The 20,070-nt window shown below is 34.8% G+C and overlaps 1 protein-coding gene across 1 annotated transcript in view; it reads left to right on the top strand.

Annotated features, from left to right (window-relative positions):
* The window catches only part of PCLO (piccolo presynaptic cytomatrix protein), a 623,081-nt gene that overhangs the window by 541,712 nt on the left and 61,299 nt on the right, over positions 1–20,070 (top strand). Inside the window, exons 21-22 of the mRNA XM_062178496.1 lie at positions 12,688–12,829; positions 18,456–18,529. Of these exons, the coding sequence (XP_062034480.1) occupies positions 12,688–12,829; positions 18,456–18,529 (216 nt within the window). The remainder of the gene's footprint in view (positions 1–12,687; positions 12,830–18,455; positions 18,530–20,070) is intronic.

Raw genomic sequence — 20,070 nt, 5'->3', positions numbered from 1 at the left:
GCTATATAATTCAGGTTTTACCTACATGATCCTCCTTTCTAAAAGCTAGTGATTTGAGCTGCTGAGAAATCAACTGCGAAAACCTTGTGCACTGCACAAGCTTAGTGAGGTGCTGGGCGGGGCCGGAGAGAAAACTGTGCGGATATCTGTAGGCCTTTCTATCAAGGGTGACTGAATGGTCCCTAAGGAGCTTTTAAAGTATTTTTTTTTCCTAAGCTTCTCAGCAGATTTCTGCTTGAATGAGCATAAAATGTGGGTCAAACAAGAGTTATGGACTAAGCCACAGGAACTTTTGTCTCCCTCTGGGATCTGGTTGCATGCTGGGGAATTTGAAGGGAAAGACAAGACAGATTGTGCAAGCCATCCTGATGCCTAAACAATGCCCTCTTTGTGTTTGGAGATCCCTGGAACTTTTTTTTTAAGTCAATTGGTTTGGTTGAACAGTGGTTCTGTTATTTCAGATGATGACACCAGCCACTGAAGAGAAGTCAGAAAATAGTATTTCTGTTTGTTTCATATAATTTTAAAACCATATTAAAACCAAAACAAATTGAAGCATTCTTAAAATGTTGAAGATTAATTTAATGAACATTTAACATCTTAAATTTTACATCCAGTTTGGAAATTCCTGAGATACTGTTTGATACCATGAAATCAGGTATGAGTTTTAAATTTAGAAACAGGGAAGGTAGAACTGTTCTTCCACCCTGGGCAATAAAAATAAATAAATAAACAAAAAGGAGGCCACTGGGACAGATTGGAGAGGGTGGATGAGAAGATGAATCATTCACAAAGTTGCATGAGGGAATGATGACTGCAAGTTCCTTGGCGTGGCTGAACTGTAGGAGAAAAACCTGAAGCTACTTGCACAGACCACTGCTGGAAACTCTGCTTTCAATAAAGCTGATTTGCGGAATCTGTTCTAGAAGACCTTCATGTCCACTCATTGCCTTGGCAAACTTACCAAGCTATCACTCTGTGGGAGCAACTTTCCTGGGCAAGTGGTAGAGGGGCCTGGGTTGGGAGTGGGGATGGGGGAATTGCTGGTTACAAAAGGTCATAGTGAATCAGTGTCTTGTTTTCTTCTGGCCCACTTCCAGTCAGGAGAAATTTAGCCATGTCTCTTTCTTGAAAGGACAGGGCTCATGAGAGAAATAAAGGAAAATTCTTGAGCGAAATCAGAATGAACTCATTTGGAGGCTAAGTCTTTAACTCTGCATGCTTGTGGTTAATAAAAAAAAAGTCGGCATGCCTCATTTCCATGTTTATGCAACAGCAAAAATCAAAACATTTTAAAAATAAAACCCTGAGCAGTTTTAAATATAAAGAAAAGTGAAACTAACGTGTGAACACAGTAATCATCCAACAAAATCTGAGAGAATTGATTTGGATAATTCTGGCTTTCAAATTGTATGCCCTTTTTTTCTGCCTGCTTTCTTTGTGGTCTATGATGATCGACATGATCTAAAATATTGCTTTTTGAGAGATTTTATGTCTTCTTTGAATGACTACATACACAGTTTAAAATATTGGCTGTAGTCATTAAATTTACCACCAGAAATATTCCTGCAGAAGAGACAAAAAAGGGCCAAATGACATCACCTCTCATGTATGGGCCTACATTGCTGAGGATAGGCCCCCTAACATAGCACGGAGGGGTACTTTCCTGTTTTTCAGTAGTTGCTATGAATCTGCACTGAACCATCCACACACTTTGGTCTGTCCACTCTGGGGACAGAGATGTTCATTTAGTGGGTCAGTGTTGCTAAGCCTTTGTCAAATGGTCTAACCATGATGTGGCTTTCATCCATAATGTTAACTAAGAAGTAACAGCCCTAATTTTTAACATACCAAGGTCCCTTAAATGCTATTTATCTGTTGCCTTTACTTCAACAAGTAGTATCCATGAAACTTAGTTTATAAAATGCAATAATAAAATTATTTTATCCTGGGCTTGAGAAATTTATTTTCATAAAGGTAGTTGATGAAATTACCACAGGGAGCAGGACCTGAGGAAATGAAACAGGCAAGTAAATACTGATGGAGGAAGAGATTGAAGAGCATGGATCCTGGGAAGCCCAGAGACATGGGGTTGGGGTGCAGATGCTGGACAGCCAAGGTTCATAGGAGCATGCAGCCAGGAGGTTTCTGCTCTGGATAGGAGTGATCATGGAACGAGGTGGAGGAATGCCACAAAAACTAGTTGACTTCTTGAAAATATTGCCTAAAACCAGTTATTTAATAATCCATGAATTACTCGATTATTTTTCCACTTTTCATCCACATGTATTACTTATATTATTTAAAACCATGATATTCACCCATTCTGCATTATGCCAGACGGTTTGCAGGTAAAAGTCATGTGGATTTGGGAGCAGGGTGAAGGGAATATTGGTGTGTACCGACCTAGACTGTGAAAAACATTTATATTTTCACTGGATTACTGTACTGTATATATATATATATATATATATATATATATATATATATATGTATATATATAATCACTAAGAAGCCAAAAACACAGATTTTTGGATCAGAAATGTAGAATTTTGATGGAGGTGTTGTTTGATATTTGAAAAGAAACAACATTTAGTCATAACTTTATATCTTTTGTTCTTAAAGACAGAATTCATTGAATTGATGATAATTTGAACAAAACTAATGAAATTATTAACAAAACTAACAGGGCAAGTAAACTTTTAAGAAAAAGTGCTTGGTAAAAAGTCAGGAGCATGAATTCCTATATTTAATTTTCTAAGAAAGACAGTCAAAAAAAGGTAAAGAAGCAAAATTTGCTTTTCCTTGTTAAAACATTCCAATTCAAATCCACATTATTTCATGTTCTATATACCACATTACATTTTTTTTTACTAACTTTATATTAAAAACCTGGTATATAGAGAAACAGGAAATGAACATTTTTAGAAGTACTTGATTCAAATGTGTTTCTATATAGATCTATTATATATAATTTAGTTTTAGTTTCTTTTAAAGCATTCTCACTGCTCATGACTAGTTTGCTTCCATCAAACTAGTGATGTACAAGAACTTTAAAAATTTTGAGAAGAAAAACTCCATTTTGGAAGAATTTATCTATCTTTGCCTACTAATTACCATTATTTACTCTGAATATCTGCACCATGAAATAGTTACTATTTGTTTCTCATTTCCTTTTAAATGGCAAAGATAAAATAGACAAACAATACTACATATAATTTTTAATTCAGACTATATACTTCTAGAGTGTGAAGTTCTGTATGATACAAATATTGAAGAAGCTTGGGAATACTTAAGAAGAATATCAATAATACTTTTTCAAGTGAGGCTAACAGCTTGCTGTCTTCATTGCAAAAACTAAAATGAAAAATAAGAGACATGATAAGATGATCTTTATATATAATAATGGTTTAAGATGACTTGAAGAAGTCATACTAATGGATTTCTTCTCAATTTTACTGTTAGTACTTCATTTCCATCACTATAGGTTTGACCAGTAATTCGCAAAGTGTCCACTGATCCCTGGGGATCCCAGAAACCTGTTCAAGGGTCTACAAATTCAAAATTTCTGAAGAACAGTAAGATGTCATATGTCTTTTTCATCTTCATTCTTTCTCAATAGTACAGTATTTTTCAGAGACTACATAAGGTGTCATTCATCATTGTTTTGATGGCTAATGCAATATATGCTTGTCAATTTTTAAAGGTTTTTTAACTTTAAATATGGTAAATATCAATAGATGTAATCCACATAAAACAAAGTTCTCTGGATTATTCAATACTTTTTAAGAATGTAAAGAGGTCTTGAGACAAAAATATTTAGAGCTCCTGAATTGGAACTACGCACAATTATAATCTGTACAATAACCCAAGAGAGGATAATGAAGGGTTTCATACAAGATATCCTTATCATATTTCTGTCTGTTTCATACAAGATATCATATTTCTCTCTGAATTTTCTATGCCCTATGAATATCTTCTACTGCATTTTGAACACTTTCTTTTCTTTTGTCATTTGATGTTATTCTGTAATTATTAATATTGACATGTGACATTTTTTCAATTTATATAGCAAATTTGAAATATTTTATTGGATGTTGATTAGATTAAATTATAGGTTCGTAGTCATTAATTCTTCCTTTCAAGCTTTTACTGGTGAGTTGCCAATCAGCTTTAATCTAGCTGCTCCCTTAAGGTGGGATGACAAGGAACGTTATTATAAATTTTAGTTTTTAACTGGAAGAAAAAAATTTCTGGAAAACAAGTTTTTGTTGACTGTTAGATCCTTTTTTCTTTCCATTGTATTATCTATACTAGTGACCCTATATATTGAAAATTAATTATGCTGGAGTAAACAGTAGAAAATTGAAGATTTATCACATTGAATCAAATATGAGGAAAAATTTAAGGTTTCTTACCTCTTACCTAATGTGATCCTTGATTTTAACTTATAATTCAGCAGTTAAATATTTAAATCTAAAAAAGAAATTTCTGCAAATATATATTTATCATTTATAGAAAGTACCTGAATAACCTATTTTAGTTCATCATTTATTCACATTCACACACATTTGTTTCATTTTTTGAATTCATGATACATTTCACAACCTCTTCAAGGTTTCGCTTATACTGTTGCAAACAAAACAGACAAAAATCACTGTATCTGTGAATTTTTCATCATGGTAATACTTATCAAACAGCCAATTTAAAGGTATCTGGAAAAAACTGTGAAGAATGAAGAAACGATGGGTTTTGTCTACCTTCAGCTGAGGTAGAAAAATAATTGCAATCAGTTATTGACATAAGTTTTTATACAACAAATATTATCATGTGTAGAAGTACCAGGAAGAGAGAATTAATTATAATTGGATTTGTTCTGGTGCCAATATTCTGTCACTATCTTTACAGTCCTTTGGGATGGAGGAGACAAAGTATTTGACAATGATCTGAGAGGGTAGAAAGATTCATGAAATTAACCAGAGAAACCAGACCTCACCGACTGCACTTGTGTTTGTCAAATATTTGTGTAGGCTTCCTCTTTACTCTCATCATTGACCAAATTTGAATGTTATGAAGAATAATACTCAGTGTTTTTGTAGCATCAGCCATAGTAAGCAGTTTGCTATTATTAATTTGTTATTTATATAAATAGGAAACAGTTTCAACTTTATTTCCTTTGGGCAGAATTTCATAAATCAAACATTTTGGTTTCATTTAAGGACAACACTCTTTTTTTCTAAGTGTTCATGACCTAAGTTATCACTGTTTCAGAATTATGAAAGAACATTTTTCAAACTGTCTCATTCTAAAATTACTTTCCACTTGAACAACCCAGTAGTGTATAGCTCCCGCCTGACCCTTTTGTTCTGACTGCCAGCTCTTGGCAATACCTGACTGATCACTTAAAGCCAATACAGTGCAAAAAACTCCTAGAGAGAGAGAGCACTTCTACCTCTAAGGATGATGAAATGAATATTGGAAAATTAAGAACTGTCCATGAAAAATTAATGTAACTCTTGAATGTTCTTCAGATCCTCCTTGATATTAATCTTTTATAGATAAAGGTTTTTATTTAAGCTTGGCATTTGATGTATTCTTGCTTATTCTATTTTTTTGAACATAGCTGAAATTATAGCCTAAATTTGTTAAAGATAAAATGAATTTGCTTTCTTAATTTTTATTTACACTAATATTGTAATCCAACTTTATTCCTTCTATCTTCACTGTAAAATTTTGGTCCCCACTTAATGTATATTTACTGTAAGTGGCTTCTTCCAAAATCAGTCTTCAAATACCTCCAAAAGGAAGATATGCTTAAAATGAAACTTTATAGCATAAATGCTATAAATGTATTTTTAAAATATTTATTTATCTATCTATTTATCTATTTATTTAAAGTCAGAGTTACAGAGAGAGGAATAGACAGAGACAGAGATCTTCCATCTGCTGGTTCATTCCCCAGATGGTTACTAGGCCAGGCTGGAGCCAGTAGCCAGGAGCTTCCCCTGGGTCTCTCGTGTAGGTGGCAGCGGCCCCAACACTTGGGTCACCTTCCGCAGCATTTCGCAGGCCATTATCACAGAGCTGGATAGGAAGTGGTGTAGTACCCACATGGAACTGGTACCCACATGGGATGCCTGAGTAGCAGGCAGCAGCCATACAGACTACACCACAACACAGGATCCTGTAATGTATTTTTATATAAAAGCCCTCTCTACCACATGGTTAAACTAACTATCCTGACTAGTTACACTGAAGTTTTATACCATTACTTCTGTTCCCTGAAGGGATCGTTGATCCTGTTATCTGTAATTTGAATGTGGAAATCATCATCACATTTCTGGGAGTTCTGTATTACAAACAGGTTGAACTATTTGTTCAGTTATCTTGAACACTTCAGTCATAGGGGCCATGTGTATAGAGGGGGAAAGTGTGAACACGGTGAGAATTAGACAAGTTTCCTGAGGAATAGCAAGGGGAGGCATTAGGGCTGCATCTGAAATCTACTAGGGACATACTCTGTATGAGGGGAAAACCACAAAATTTCATTTTTCATGGGTTGCAGTACTTGAATGCCTGCATAGAATATAACTACAATGACTAATATATATACATATAGTTATTGAATAATTTGTCATTTAGAAATATATTTCTTGACATCTTTCCTTCAATTGCCTCCCCTCAAGATTTACAAATGACTGATTTAGATATATCAACGTGGTCTACTTTTTAATTTTATCTGTGAAAACTTGTGATGTGTGAACACTCCTACAGATAGTCATATTGAAGCTCTTCATTCCATTTTTCTAGTGTCCCATTTCCTGTCGATTTTCCCAAATCAGATAATGGCTACACTGAAACAGATCTGGGGAGCGGGGAGTCAAGCTTCTTAAGTACTTATAAGATTCAATGCCTTTTCTTAAATTAATACATGGTTGGACATAATTCAAGGGAAAATATGCCAAATAATTCAGCTTAAAACCTAGTATTTTTGGGTTCACATTGAAAGCAAATCAAAGAACGAGAAAAGATTGCAAAGTCCTTTAAATAAAATAACAACAAAGAGAATATCAATCATAATAACAGGAAGATACAATAGAGAAAGATAGAGACAGGGAGATTAGAAGGCAGGCAGAGGGGAGACAGAAAAAAACAATGCATTCCCCAAGAATATATTATTTCCAAAACAGCTAGATAGTTATTTCCAGTCTATCACAAAATTATTAGAATAAATGAAAGAATTATTGATTGTCCTCTGGTAATTTCAAACAGTTAATATTAGATTTCTATATATTATGTCTGTGAAGATAATACTTAACACTACATCAACCATGTAATACATCAACCATGTAATTTAGGAAATTAGAAGATACTTATATATAATAAATTATAGCAGAATTATTTGGAAACAGCTTTGTGCTGAGCCAAAGATAGGAAATCAAGTACAGAAACCAGAGGCAACAAGGCTATCATATCCCAAGCATTGAATTTGGAGGTAGGCAAGGACTCCACCTTTTTAATTTGAAACAAATTAATGTGATACAAATGTAATAACACTTTTTAGTTAACTCTTTTTCTCATCAACATGTGACCTGGAAAAGTCATTTAATATGTTCAAGGATGAAATTTTCTACAGGGGAAATGATCACTCCAGAGCAGGTTAACTTTAGAATTCTTATCAGCTTTTGATTTCCAAGATTTCAAAATTATAAAATCAAGTGTACAATTTGGTCTATGAACTCTGAGCACAGTGCTGCCACCGTGTGGTATGTCTAGTAACAGATTTGCATTGCAAAACGAAGGAAAAATGCTAACAGAACAAAGTAATTGAAGACAGATGTGCAGTAAAAGAGGCACTACTAGATTTAATTAAGGCTAGCAACAGTGGAGTAATAAAGCACATTGATGCCTAACCATTTAGCAGCCAAAGAAAATGAAGAGGTCAAGCAGTAATGTGAAACAGATTGAATTGCCAACAGAAGATAAAACGTATTTACCTGGAATGCCCCCTCAGTAATTGAGTCACAAAAGTGATGCAGCATTCTAGGATTTAGTCTTGTAGAACACAAGAATCCTCCTAGCAGGACTGAATGTAGCCACATAGATGGGCCCACCCACTTGTTGATACCTTCATACTAGGATTGGGATTTATCTCCCAAAATATGTTTTATTGTTTTTAAAACAGTCAATTTCTGTTTAAAATAAACATGTTTCAAGTGTGATACACAGGTGCGTAATACCTTCATGATTTCTGAAACTGACTAAAAGAGGTGGAAGAATAAAAAGAGGCATATTGCCTTTTTTTTAAAAGATTTATTTTATTTATCTGAAAGAGTTACAGAGAGAGGCAGAGACAGAGAGAGAGAGGTCCTCTATTTGCTGGTTCACTCCCCAGATGGCCACAACGGCTGCAGCTGTGCCGATCCGAAGCCAGGAGCCAGGAGCTTCCTCCAGGTCCCCACATGGGTACAGGGGCCCAAGGACTTGGGCCATCCTCCACTGCATTCCTAGGCCACAGCAGAGAACCGGATGGGAAGAGGAGCAGCCGGGACTAGAACCAGCACCCATATGGGATGCCGGCACCTCAGGCCAGGGTTTTGTCTCACTGTGCCACAGCGCCAGCCCCAGCATATTACCTTTATATTGTTAACTTTGAAATCACCAAATTAGGGAAGATAATGTTTAGTGTTAACATTTTAATTTTTTTTTCTGTTAATAATATAGAAATACAAAGATTTAATATGCTTAAATAAAATCCAGAGCTCTTCAACTGTGTGTATGCCAACATGGGGTGATCAGCATGAATTCTGGCATTTGTCATAGTGATACCTCCCACACAATGTTACCATACCTATTTTGTCTCATCACTCCAATATATATAATATTCATGAGCTGTTACAAACTTCTTTGGGATCCATAACCCTGTTCTCTACCATGTTTAGTGCAATATAAAATATTTTCTTGAAATCAGCATTTGGGGGAATTGGTAAAAGAAAACTATAATTGGATGCTCACATTTTTCAACACAATATGAAAGATGAAAGTGGTCATCTTTGATGTTCAAAGCTACAAAAAAATGATTCACCAATTTTTCTTTTGAAAAGAACTTGAAAAAAACCCTTTTACATCAAGTACACTTTTTGAATAAAACACACAACTGGATAAAAAGTGAAATGCTACCTACTGAATCATTCAGATGTTTTGGTTACTTGGTTAAAGGGAAAGAAGCATTAATGCATTACTATTATGATTTATTTATGAAGGTATTTCAAAAAGTGTGTGAAAATGGACTGAAAAGATGTTTGTCTTGTTGCAAAAAATAGGAATGAAATTCGTGCAGTTTTTCAGAGCATGCATTTTTCCATGAAATTTTGAAGATTCCTCATACTTTTTTCATTAAATAATGCCTGGATTTAATTACCAAGGAGCAAACATAGGTTTTGCTCCCAATAATAACATGCACAGAACAACTATAATCAAAAAGAGAAAGTGAATATTGACATAGAAGAAAAACACATCATGTGCTATGAAGAGTCCAGATTGAGGAGAGAGATTCATTCCTGTTAGCAGGATGAACAAACTAAATGAAGGGATATTTGAATGGGACCACTATAAATAAGGCCAATTTAGGTTCAAAAAAAGTGAAGAGAAACAGGACAAAACAAAGTTGAAAGGAACAAAACCAAGCCAATGGGAGCCAGAGTGAAAGGTAGAAGTGGGCACCTGAAGGAGAATTATAGGAGACAAGTTTTGAAAAGGACAGGAGCATAAAGAACTTTGAGGCATGCACAAAAGAACTGAAATTAAATCAGTAGGTGTATTGATATTACAGAAGTTCTGGTCTCAAACATTAAGTCCTTAAAACATTTTATTCGTTAAAAAGCTTGTATTAGTGAAACTTCAGCTCAATTTAATAAAATTGAATATTTCTTATTTGTTCTGTTTAAGCAGAAGTTAGTATACACATGGGTTGTTTCAATATTTTTGTGTTTTATCACATTTTTCTGTTGCTATGGACTGGTGGAAAAGCAAGGTCCATTTTGCATTTTAGTTTAATAATTTACTTCGTTTTTAAAAAAGTACCCAAATGTCTAGATGTCTATCTCTGTACTACTCTACATGCCAAGATTGAATAAAAAATTCAATCAGGCACCAGATGTTCTTTTAGAATAATGACAAACACCTAGATTCATTTGAGTCAGTCATCAAAATTCTAACTTTCTGAAATTTCTGTAGCCTCCATCTTAGATGTACTCTTGGTTGGCAGAGCTGTTAGAAAAACTTCGCCTTCTTCCATTACATGTATATGTTCCCTGGCTTTAGTGTATTTCTTTTTATATTTCTAATAAAATACTATTTGTTTGCATTCAAAACATTGACAATACTTGTACAACATTTTCAAATGAGATTTCTATTCAAAGCGATAACCAAGAAGAAAAAAGCTATATCCCATTAAATTTATTTGTAGCTTTGTTCTTTTCTTCTGCTTATGTTTAACATTTGTGAACTCATTTTTCAAATTTGCTGGAAGAGGAATAGAACTAGAAATTGCACCATGTGAAACCAAAGTTGATGAAAGAAAAGATGGACTGTTTTGTAATGTAAATAATAAGATTTCATATCTATAATAGTCTTTATGATACACTGTGAGGTTGCCCTTGAATGAAAATTGTTTTAATTTGGTAAAGATAAGTTGACTAAAAACTGTCTTTCAATGTTTGTCTTTGAAAATTGTATTGAGATTTTTCAGACGATGAAATTAATTTTCATTCTAATTTTTAATTCTATGTCACACTAAAAATCAAATATAGTTGTCTAGATTATATAATGCCAATCAAAAACATAACAGTTTTTTTTTTGTTTACAATCAATGAACTAGTTTGGCTTATTCCATGGTTGATTGTACAGTTAATTTTTATATGCTCAGAATTTACATCCACATCATTTTACCTTTTTAAATTATACTTTAACAGTCATCACACTATTAGGATTTCTTCTACATAAATTGAAGAAAATATTAAACAAACATCATAATTATTATCTTTCTGCAAATCTATTCTTTTGTCTTACTAGTAATTCATTTCATAGGTGACTTGTTATTTAACAGCACTCAGACCTTTTTCTAAGTAACTGTTCCCAATTTATAAATACCTGATATACAATTGATATGATTATTAAACTTTTTCTTAATTTCCATATTCTTGGGGATATCCTGATGCCATTGGAATAGAGAAGGAAATTCCTGGTGGCTTTAGACAATCTGTTATTGCTGAAATGGAAGAAGTGAGAGGAAAGCTAAGCCTATGAAAAATGTTACCGTAGCTACCCCGATAGTGAGTTTTTTGTCCTCAAATGGTTTCCCACGCAGTGTCTATATTTTTCATTTCATTGTATTTTCTTAATAAAAATTCCACCAAATTAAGAATAATTGAGATTTTATGCATTTTCTTTTTTAAAAATATAAAACCAACTGTCCACCCAGTACTATGAATCTAACTAAGAAATTCCTGATAGAATAGGAATGTATTTATGGAACAGAGAGATTAGAACATGTCTAGATTTAGAAAAGAATTCAAGGTAAATTCATTGTAAAGAACTGTATAATCTCAGATAGCAGGGGAAAAACGCTGGCAATAAAGTCCTGAAGAAGAAGTGACAGTACAGCAAATCAAATCGGGAGAGCAAGATGAGTGAGTCACTGGGCTCCTGTAATTGCAATATTGGGAGATAGGCATCGCTGACTCACTGTTTTCAAATGGGATTAGTACAGTGCTCTGTCCAGTTACTACAGAGTGGGTTGAGATCATGACTAAAGTCCAAACTCTGGCAAAAGATAAATTATCAACAGCTTCAAAAACTTGCCAGAGACACATCCCCCCCCCCACAAAATAAAAGGAAACACTTGCTTTTTCTTCCTTCATTTTGCATCAAAACTTCCTCCCAAATCTCTAAATCTAGAGCTCTGTTAATAGTATTAATATCATATGCCTACTGCATAATTTATAGCACAGATACAAATTTACAGTATATTATGTTTGAATTCTTATATTCGAAAATAAAATTTATGAAAATTTTGAAACAAATCCCAATCATAAACCAGGAAATGCCCGAAGGAAACATGTATCTTTAAATCTGAACATCCTGCTAGAGATAGTTGATTGAGCTATCTGCAAACAAGCACAAGATTTCCAATGTCACTTGTGGAAATTACGTATCCTTTGTTGCATCTTTCTTTCTAAGGAGAAAAACAGATTATTGGTTATTATGCAGAGAAGAATTAAATGATATCCCTTATCTTGCCATTTCTACCTGTAAAAGTCTCTCTAAACTCTTTTCTTTAGGAAATAACTAAAATTCTCATTTCTTTTCTATATCCCTATTACAAAACTACACAAAGAAATCACAAAAAATAATAGGTTAGTTACATACTATTTAACTCGATTGAAATACGAAATGCTTTTTCCTTAGAAGTGATCGGGTTTCCTTTATGCCCAACAAAAACTGTATAGTGTTGCCTCTGCATCATTGGTTAAGGAAATGAAAATGAAAAGCAAGCTGAAAAATGTATAATTGTTACTATAGCTGTTTCTGTACCCATGTAGGTTAGGAACCCCTTTAATTATGCATTTGGAGATCATGTGAGCTTCATTTATTGACTGTGGTGTTGATTCTTCCCACACCATGCAGCAAAGCCTACCAATCACCGCCCTGCAGAAGGCTCCGTGTCCACTGGCTCCTCGGGCAGCAGCTTTGGCAGTGGGTATAGCATGGACAGCGAGGGAAGCAGCAGCACTACAGGAGAGACTAATCTATTTCCTATTCCAAGGATGTAAGTGTATTTTTTTTTTCTACAGTGTTAATAGCATCGTGAGTAAGGCATTCTTAACATTTAGCAGGAAAAAGCTAGATCATTATTGGATTCCGAGTCATTGGCTCTGAAACACTTGAACTGTTTGTGCCTACATAAAAATAGGTAAAGACTGGATTACTTCACTTAATTCTGAGAATGATTGCTAGTCACTATAAGGACTACTTACTCTATGCAATGGATGCATCTATTATAAAAATTGCTGAAATACTGACTTGGCCATGCAGAATAAAGTTCGGCAGCAGTGCACTGCTGTTGCAATCATTTAATGACCAAACACAACTATTGTTGGTATTTGAGATAACATAGATTAATTTACTTTGAATCAGGAGAGATTTAACAAAGACAAAGGACACGTATATCATATTGGAAATACACACATGGAGCTAATCAGTTAAGCTTTTCAACTGTAAATCCTTGGTAATTAAAATGGGAGGTTTTGAAGGATTTCTATATTTCCTAGAACAAATATGGAGGAGTGCCTAGACCCTGAGTAGGTGTTCTTGGAATAAAGTTTGTTCATAATGTTAGATCTCAGGAAACTCATTTTGCTAATCAAATGTAAAACTAAAGCAGGTTGTTTTTAGAATGAGTTAGAATAAGTTTAGTCATATTGGTCGTAAAATTTAGTAGCATTCAAGATTAATGCATATGTTATATCTGTATCAAAATCTAATATCAAAATCCAAACTTCTGGAACTTTCCTTCTCCCCCCATTAACTAGCCTGGGTTTTGAAAAATGCCACTGGGCTAGGATACAGGACAAGATCAATCCAGCAGACTGCCTGGTTTTGTAAGGCTTGTAAAATAAAAATCACTTTTTGCATTTTTAAAGGTTTTGGATACTTTTTTTTTTTAAAAAAGAATATTTTGTGACATAGAAAAATGAAATGAAATTTAAGCTTTAGCAAACATGAACTAAATCATTTTGGAACATAGTCACATCCATTAGTTTATATGTTGCCTGATGCTGCTTTTGAATGATAAGGGCAGAATTGAGGCGTTATAATAGACACCACCGAAAATATTTACTCTCTGGCCCTTTTCACACCCGGACTCGGGCTTTTGTTAAAGGTAGTTTTCATTTCCTCCAGTGTTGAGTGAAGCTTTCCTGAGGAAGAGGACTTTTATTTCTTCTTAATATCAAGTTTTTATAAATATTTCCATTTGATCCCTGGAATAGTTCCAATATAAAATATAGATAATGAATCAGGTTACAAAAGGAAGTGGAAAAATGGATTTTACAGGGAATAACATGTCTATTTTGTGGTTCTTAAGCTATATTTTTCCAACATAAATTAAGCAAATGTGTCATTTGTCCACCTAAAGGGTTAATTTTTGTTTTTGAAATTTTATGGATTCAATAGTTATTTGCACATAATTAGTTCTATTTTGTTGGAAACTACTTCTAAGAAGAATCTGATCTCATTAGTTTTTGTCTCTGATGATCCAGTTTGGCTAACAACAAAACTGCAATTTCATCACATTTCTAAGCTGTGAATGTCATGAAGTTGTAAAAATTTTGTACCATGCATAGTTTGAATCCTTTCCATGTAACTGTAACTTTCAAAATATGTCATTTAACTCTGATGATAAAGTTATAACCTCCAGAGAATAAACTGTGTTATTTCTTCAATATCTGAATCTCTGAGGTAGAAGTAAATGGTGTACAATTTTACACACAAACCATATGCCACTTTTCTCCCACATTTTCCTGTTTCTCTTATAAGCCAAACTTCCCACAAATGTCTGGAGACAACTGTTTTGACATAGGAGTACATAGAAAATTCACTTACTTAATATAAGTAAGAAAACATATATATATATATATATATATGTGTATGTTTTTTATAAACATATATAAGAAATATATAGTGGCCAGCGATGTGGCATAGTGGGTAAAGCAGGTGGTGGGTGACCTGCTATGCCTGCATCACATATGGGAACTGGTTCATGTCCCAGCTGCTCTACTCTAATCCAAAGCTCCCTACTAATGGCTTATGTAGAGCAGCACAAGATGGCCCAAATGCTTGGGGCCCTGTCATCCACATGGGAGAGTTGGATGAAGCTTGTGGCTCCTGGCTCGGCATGGCTCAGCCCTGGCCATTGCAGCCATTTGGGGAGGAAACCATCAGATGGAAGATCTCTCTTCTCTCTTTTTGTCCCTCTTTCTCTGTAATTCTGATTTTCAAATACACAAACAAATCTTAAAAAATTATAAACATATCTAAGAAATAGTATAAGCATATGTAAAAAATAGTATTTGATAGCTGTTGCTTGGGCCAGTATATAGATATAGATATATAGATATAGATATATAGATATAGATATTTAGTGACTGATTAAACATGTAAATTATAAAATATATAGTAAGAATTTTTGAGCTGAAGAATACTTATTGGGAATTCAGAAGAATCACACTCCTCATGTTACACTTCCTTTGAACTTCACTTGGATTCACAATGCCACTAATATCCTTGTATAATCTTCAAAATGCACTTACCACATATTTTGGTTAAGTATCTAAGGTTAAAAATCTGTTTTCATTAGAAGCAAAGGCTGTAGCTAGATATCACCACCAAAATGTGAAATCTATGATTAAAGAACAAATCTAAAAATTATCAACAATTATTTCTTCATAATTTCTAAAATTATGCTTTTTATTGACACATGATATTTGTACAAATTTGTGAGGTACATTGATTTTTTTATTTTTAAAGATTGTTATGTATTTGAAAGGCAGAGAGGCAGAGAGAGAAAGAGAAAGAGAGAGAATCTTCCATTTTCTGGTTCACTCCCGAAAATGCCACAATGGCTGGAGCTAGGCCTATCTGCAGCCAGGAGCCAGGAGCTTCTTTTAGGTCTCCCACACAGCTGCAGGGGCCCGAAGACTTGCTTCATTTTCCAATGCTTTCTCAGGACATAGCAGAGAGAGCTGGATCAGAAGTGGAGCATCTGGGACTGGAATCGGCACCCATATGGGTGCAGGCACTGCAGATGGCAGCCTTACCCACTAGGCCATAGCACCTGCCTCCATTATATTTTGATTCGTGTGCAAACAAGGTAGGAGCAACTCAGGGTAATTAGCATATCCAATGTCTTAAACTTTCATCATTTCTTTATAATGAGTGCATTGAAAATCCTGTCTTCTACCTATTCTGAGATGTATAATGCATTATCGTGAATTATAATCACTTCGATGTAACATAGAACACTAGAACTTTTTCTTCCATTTGAGCTGTAATACTGTACCCATTGACCAACTTGTCACTATCCACCTTCCCCCATAATCTCCTCACTCTGGTAACCATTGTTGTATGCTTAACTTTTATTAGATAAATGGTTCCACATATATGTTATATCATGTGGTGTTTTCTTCCTGTACCTGCCTTACTTCACATAACATAAAGTCCTCCAGGTCCATCCATGTTGTCACAAATGACACAATCTCATGCTTTCCATGTCTGAATAGTAGTTCATTGTATATGTAAATCGTATTTTCTTTATCCATTCACCGATTAATATTAATGACCAAGTTCATAAGTTTGGCAGAGTATGCAGTGGTAACTTTTTTGGTACTCTGATTAGCTAGATTCATGATACTTAAAAGATCCTCACTTTCAGTAGTTTCCCTCAGGAGCAATATATATGTTAACTCACTCTATCAGTAGAGCAGACTTTACTACTTACGGGGAAATTACTGCTAAATCATTAAGCTTTCTTTTGATCTCATAGTAACTGAATGAGAAGAGTTCTTTTTTTAACTTAACTACTTGTGTTGAATCTAAATTAAGCAATTGAACAAAATGAAGTTTTCTGCACTGCTTAAACAAGAATCCATATAGACACAGAGCACGTATGTGTGTGTGTGTGTCTGTACTCACACATCTCAAACATGTTGGAAATTACATAATCTGTTTGCACTTGGTGCCTTACATAGTCACTTAATAAATACATGTTCAGAAACCTATGACCTAGAATTGCCATACTAGAATAACATAATGGCTTTCAAGAGAAAATAATTTCTGGGTCCAAATCTGTTCTTCTATGGAGTAGAATATTAAGAGGATCTTTGGTGGAGTTTTCAAATAAGACATAATTGGTTCTTTTTTTTTTTTTTTGACAGCCAGAGTGGACAGTGAGAGAGAGAGACAGAGAGAAAGGTCTTCCTTTTGCCGTTGGTTTACCCTCCAATGGCTGCTGCGGCTGGCGCGCCGTGGCCGGCGCACCGTGCTGATCCGAAGGCAGGAGCTAGGTGCTTCTCCTGGTCTCCCATGGGGTGCAAGGCCCAAGCACTTGGGCCATTCTCCACTGCACTCCTGGGCCACAGCAGAGAGCTGGCCTGGAAGAGGGGCAACCAGGACAGCACCCGGCGCCCTGACCGGAACTAGAACCTGGGGTGCCGGCGCCACAGGCGGAGGATTAGCCTAGTGAGCCGCGGGGCCGGCAAGACATAATTGGTTCTTAAGAAATAAGTATGGCTACATTTTCAGCAGTCTAGCAAGCCAAATACTTTTTGTGAAAGTAAGAATTAATTTTTAGCAAATCCTGCTATGTTAGAAGTACTGTTTAGGAACCACGATATCAAGAAGTTCTCGTGTTAAATAACCTTTTTAATATGTTAGGGGTTTATTTCTTTTTTTTTTTTTTAGAATGTGTTATCCAAGTACATTGAAGATAATTCTGAAATCTTTTAGATGCAATGTAGCTTCTTTCTTGCTGAAGAAACAATAAGTGGCTTACAGTCTTTCGACTGCTACCGTTATCTGCATTTCAAACTCTCAGTGCTCAAAGTTTCAGGGATTCTTCATCTTGGTGGCTTTCCAAAAAGTTTGAGGTTGAAGCTGAAAGCATGCAACAGATTGGGGCTGAATTACAAGCCTTGAATGAACAATGTAGCTGTGCCACAGCTACCTACAACACATTGTTCAAGGCTTCTAATTTCTCAAGCACTGTGTTAAATCCTTTGTAGACATTTTCCATTCGATTACCTCATAACTAAAAAGATAACCGTCACTAACCTTATGTTACAAAAGTAGACAGTCTTGACCACATAACAAGACATAGCAACTCCTGAAGCAGAGGCCAACTTCAAAAGAAGTCTGGCTTCAAAGGCCAGCTTGCTCAACATAGCTGAAAACAGAAAAAATCTGAACAAAAAAATCATGAACTGTAGGAAAAATATCTGTTATTAGATTATTTTATGTATTATTTAATTCAACCTCTTTCTTATCAAAGAGTCCTTCTTGCTTCCAAAATTAAAAAAAGAAAAAAATGTATCTAAGACTAAAATTTGAGAATGTGATAATGTTCTGATATTTTGATAAATGACTCCACAGCTGAGACTGACTGAATGTTGAGGTATTTTGTTTGGAATAAATAGGAATAATAATCTAGTCTCCATTTTAAAATTGATACCACTTAGAGCAATTGACTGTGTATACACTTACCTTTCAAACAGTCTGTTACAGGTTGGGATATATAATATTTTAGTTTTGCAGACTTAGCATCCTCATTTGTATTTGGGAGATTACATATGACTAAATATTACATATGAAATATATGATTTTATTTAATTTTTAAATAGAGGGAAGATGGGACAGAATGGACAAGAGCCTGTAAAACAGCCAGGAGTAGGAGTAGGACTAGCAGATACTGAGGGTAAGTTGGAATTTATAGTACTGGATTTTGGTTGAGTCTACATATCATATTATAAATGTTTGTTTTGTTTTTCTTTGAACATAAATGCAAATGTCTAAGTACTAATGGCCTAAGCACTGGGTAGTTAGTTAGTATCACTGAATGAGAATGACTTCGTATTTGTTTCACGATTTTCCAATTGCCATCTTTACATTCAATATTTAAGTACCTTGGATTACTAAAAATATGAATGAGAGAGAGGAATGACAAGAAAAGAAGAAATCATGAAATTTTTTCAAATGCTTGGCTTGAAATATCATGCAAGTAGGAAATCAACTAAGAAATCTCATTTAAATCATAAAATTCTTAAATACTCTTCTATGAAGCTGAGAAGAAACCAATGGTACAAAAATTACGATTTTTGTACCCTCAAATTATAGAAAATAATTACTGAACTAGCTTCTGTTGCTTCAAAATTGTATGTATTTATGGGATACTGCATGATGTTGCAATGCACATATCCTCACACGCCAGAATGAATCCATCCCACTGGAGCACAAGCTTCTGCCATGGAAGTCAAGTGGCTTGTTCATTGAGCACTGGCCTGGTATTATCTGGGCCGTATCAGATGTTAGATCTCAGGGCGTTGAGCACATGACATCCCTCTTCATTCCACATTCCTTGGAGCTGGGATCCAAGTGACACAAGTGACTCTTTTCTCCTGCTTCCTTCAGTGAGATTGGATATTATACTACAGCCAGGCGCTGAGGCCTCTTACCTGGCTTCCGTAGCTCTTGTGAAGGTGACCTGGTGGATGACTTTGCACTTTATATTGGTATCTCAGTGGCCTGGAGCATCTCATGCAACTACCATCTTGCTCCACCCTCTGAACTAACTTCTACACTAAAACTCAAATGTAAGATTGAAGGTGATTTTATTAAACAAATAGTACATTATTAGGAAAATGCAAAAGGAAGTCTTCACTTCAGCAGGTGTGGAGTAATAGTATCTACAAGCTGCACAATGATAAGCTTATCTTTGATAATATTATGAAAACGTCTTGTAGCTTTGTTATCTTTCATGTCTGCACCAATCTCCATAATTTTAACTCTTCCAAGTACTTTACACGATTCTAAGTACTTTTCATATGTCTGATTTCATTCTTACATTATCTTATGAGGTGAATAGTAACATATACTGGCTGACATGAAAGGAAACTAAAATAAAAACATCACATAAGATCAGAAAAAAAATTATCCAAACCCAGGAAAATGATACCTCATGTCGTGCTATTTAAAAGAATGAGTATGGGAAAGGACATTTGGGAGAAAAATAGTAGACTTGAGTTTCCAATCTGGTGTGTTTCCAGGTATGTGACCTGATTCCTCTATCTTCAGAACCTCATTTGACAAATGCTGGGTCTAAGTGAGAACTCGGTTTCCTCATGGACATTTTTCTATTCTGAAACTCAGAACTCTTGATTTCTCTTTGTGCTCAATCAAAAGCTCTGGTTTTGTATCCTGTTGCCCTGTTCCCCGGGACTACTTAATTTCATTTTTCTT

The sequence above is a fragment of the Lepus europaeus genome, chromosome 1 (genome assembly GCF_033115175.1).
Source record: "Lepus europaeus isolate LE1 chromosome 1, mLepTim1.pri, whole genome shotgun sequence".
Lineage (NCBI taxonomy): Eukaryota > Metazoa > Chordata > Mammalia > Lagomorpha > Leporidae > Lepus > Lepus europaeus.
The sequence above is the reverse complement of the archived record's forward strand: the minus strand, read 5'-3'. Positions and strand labels throughout refer to the sequence as shown.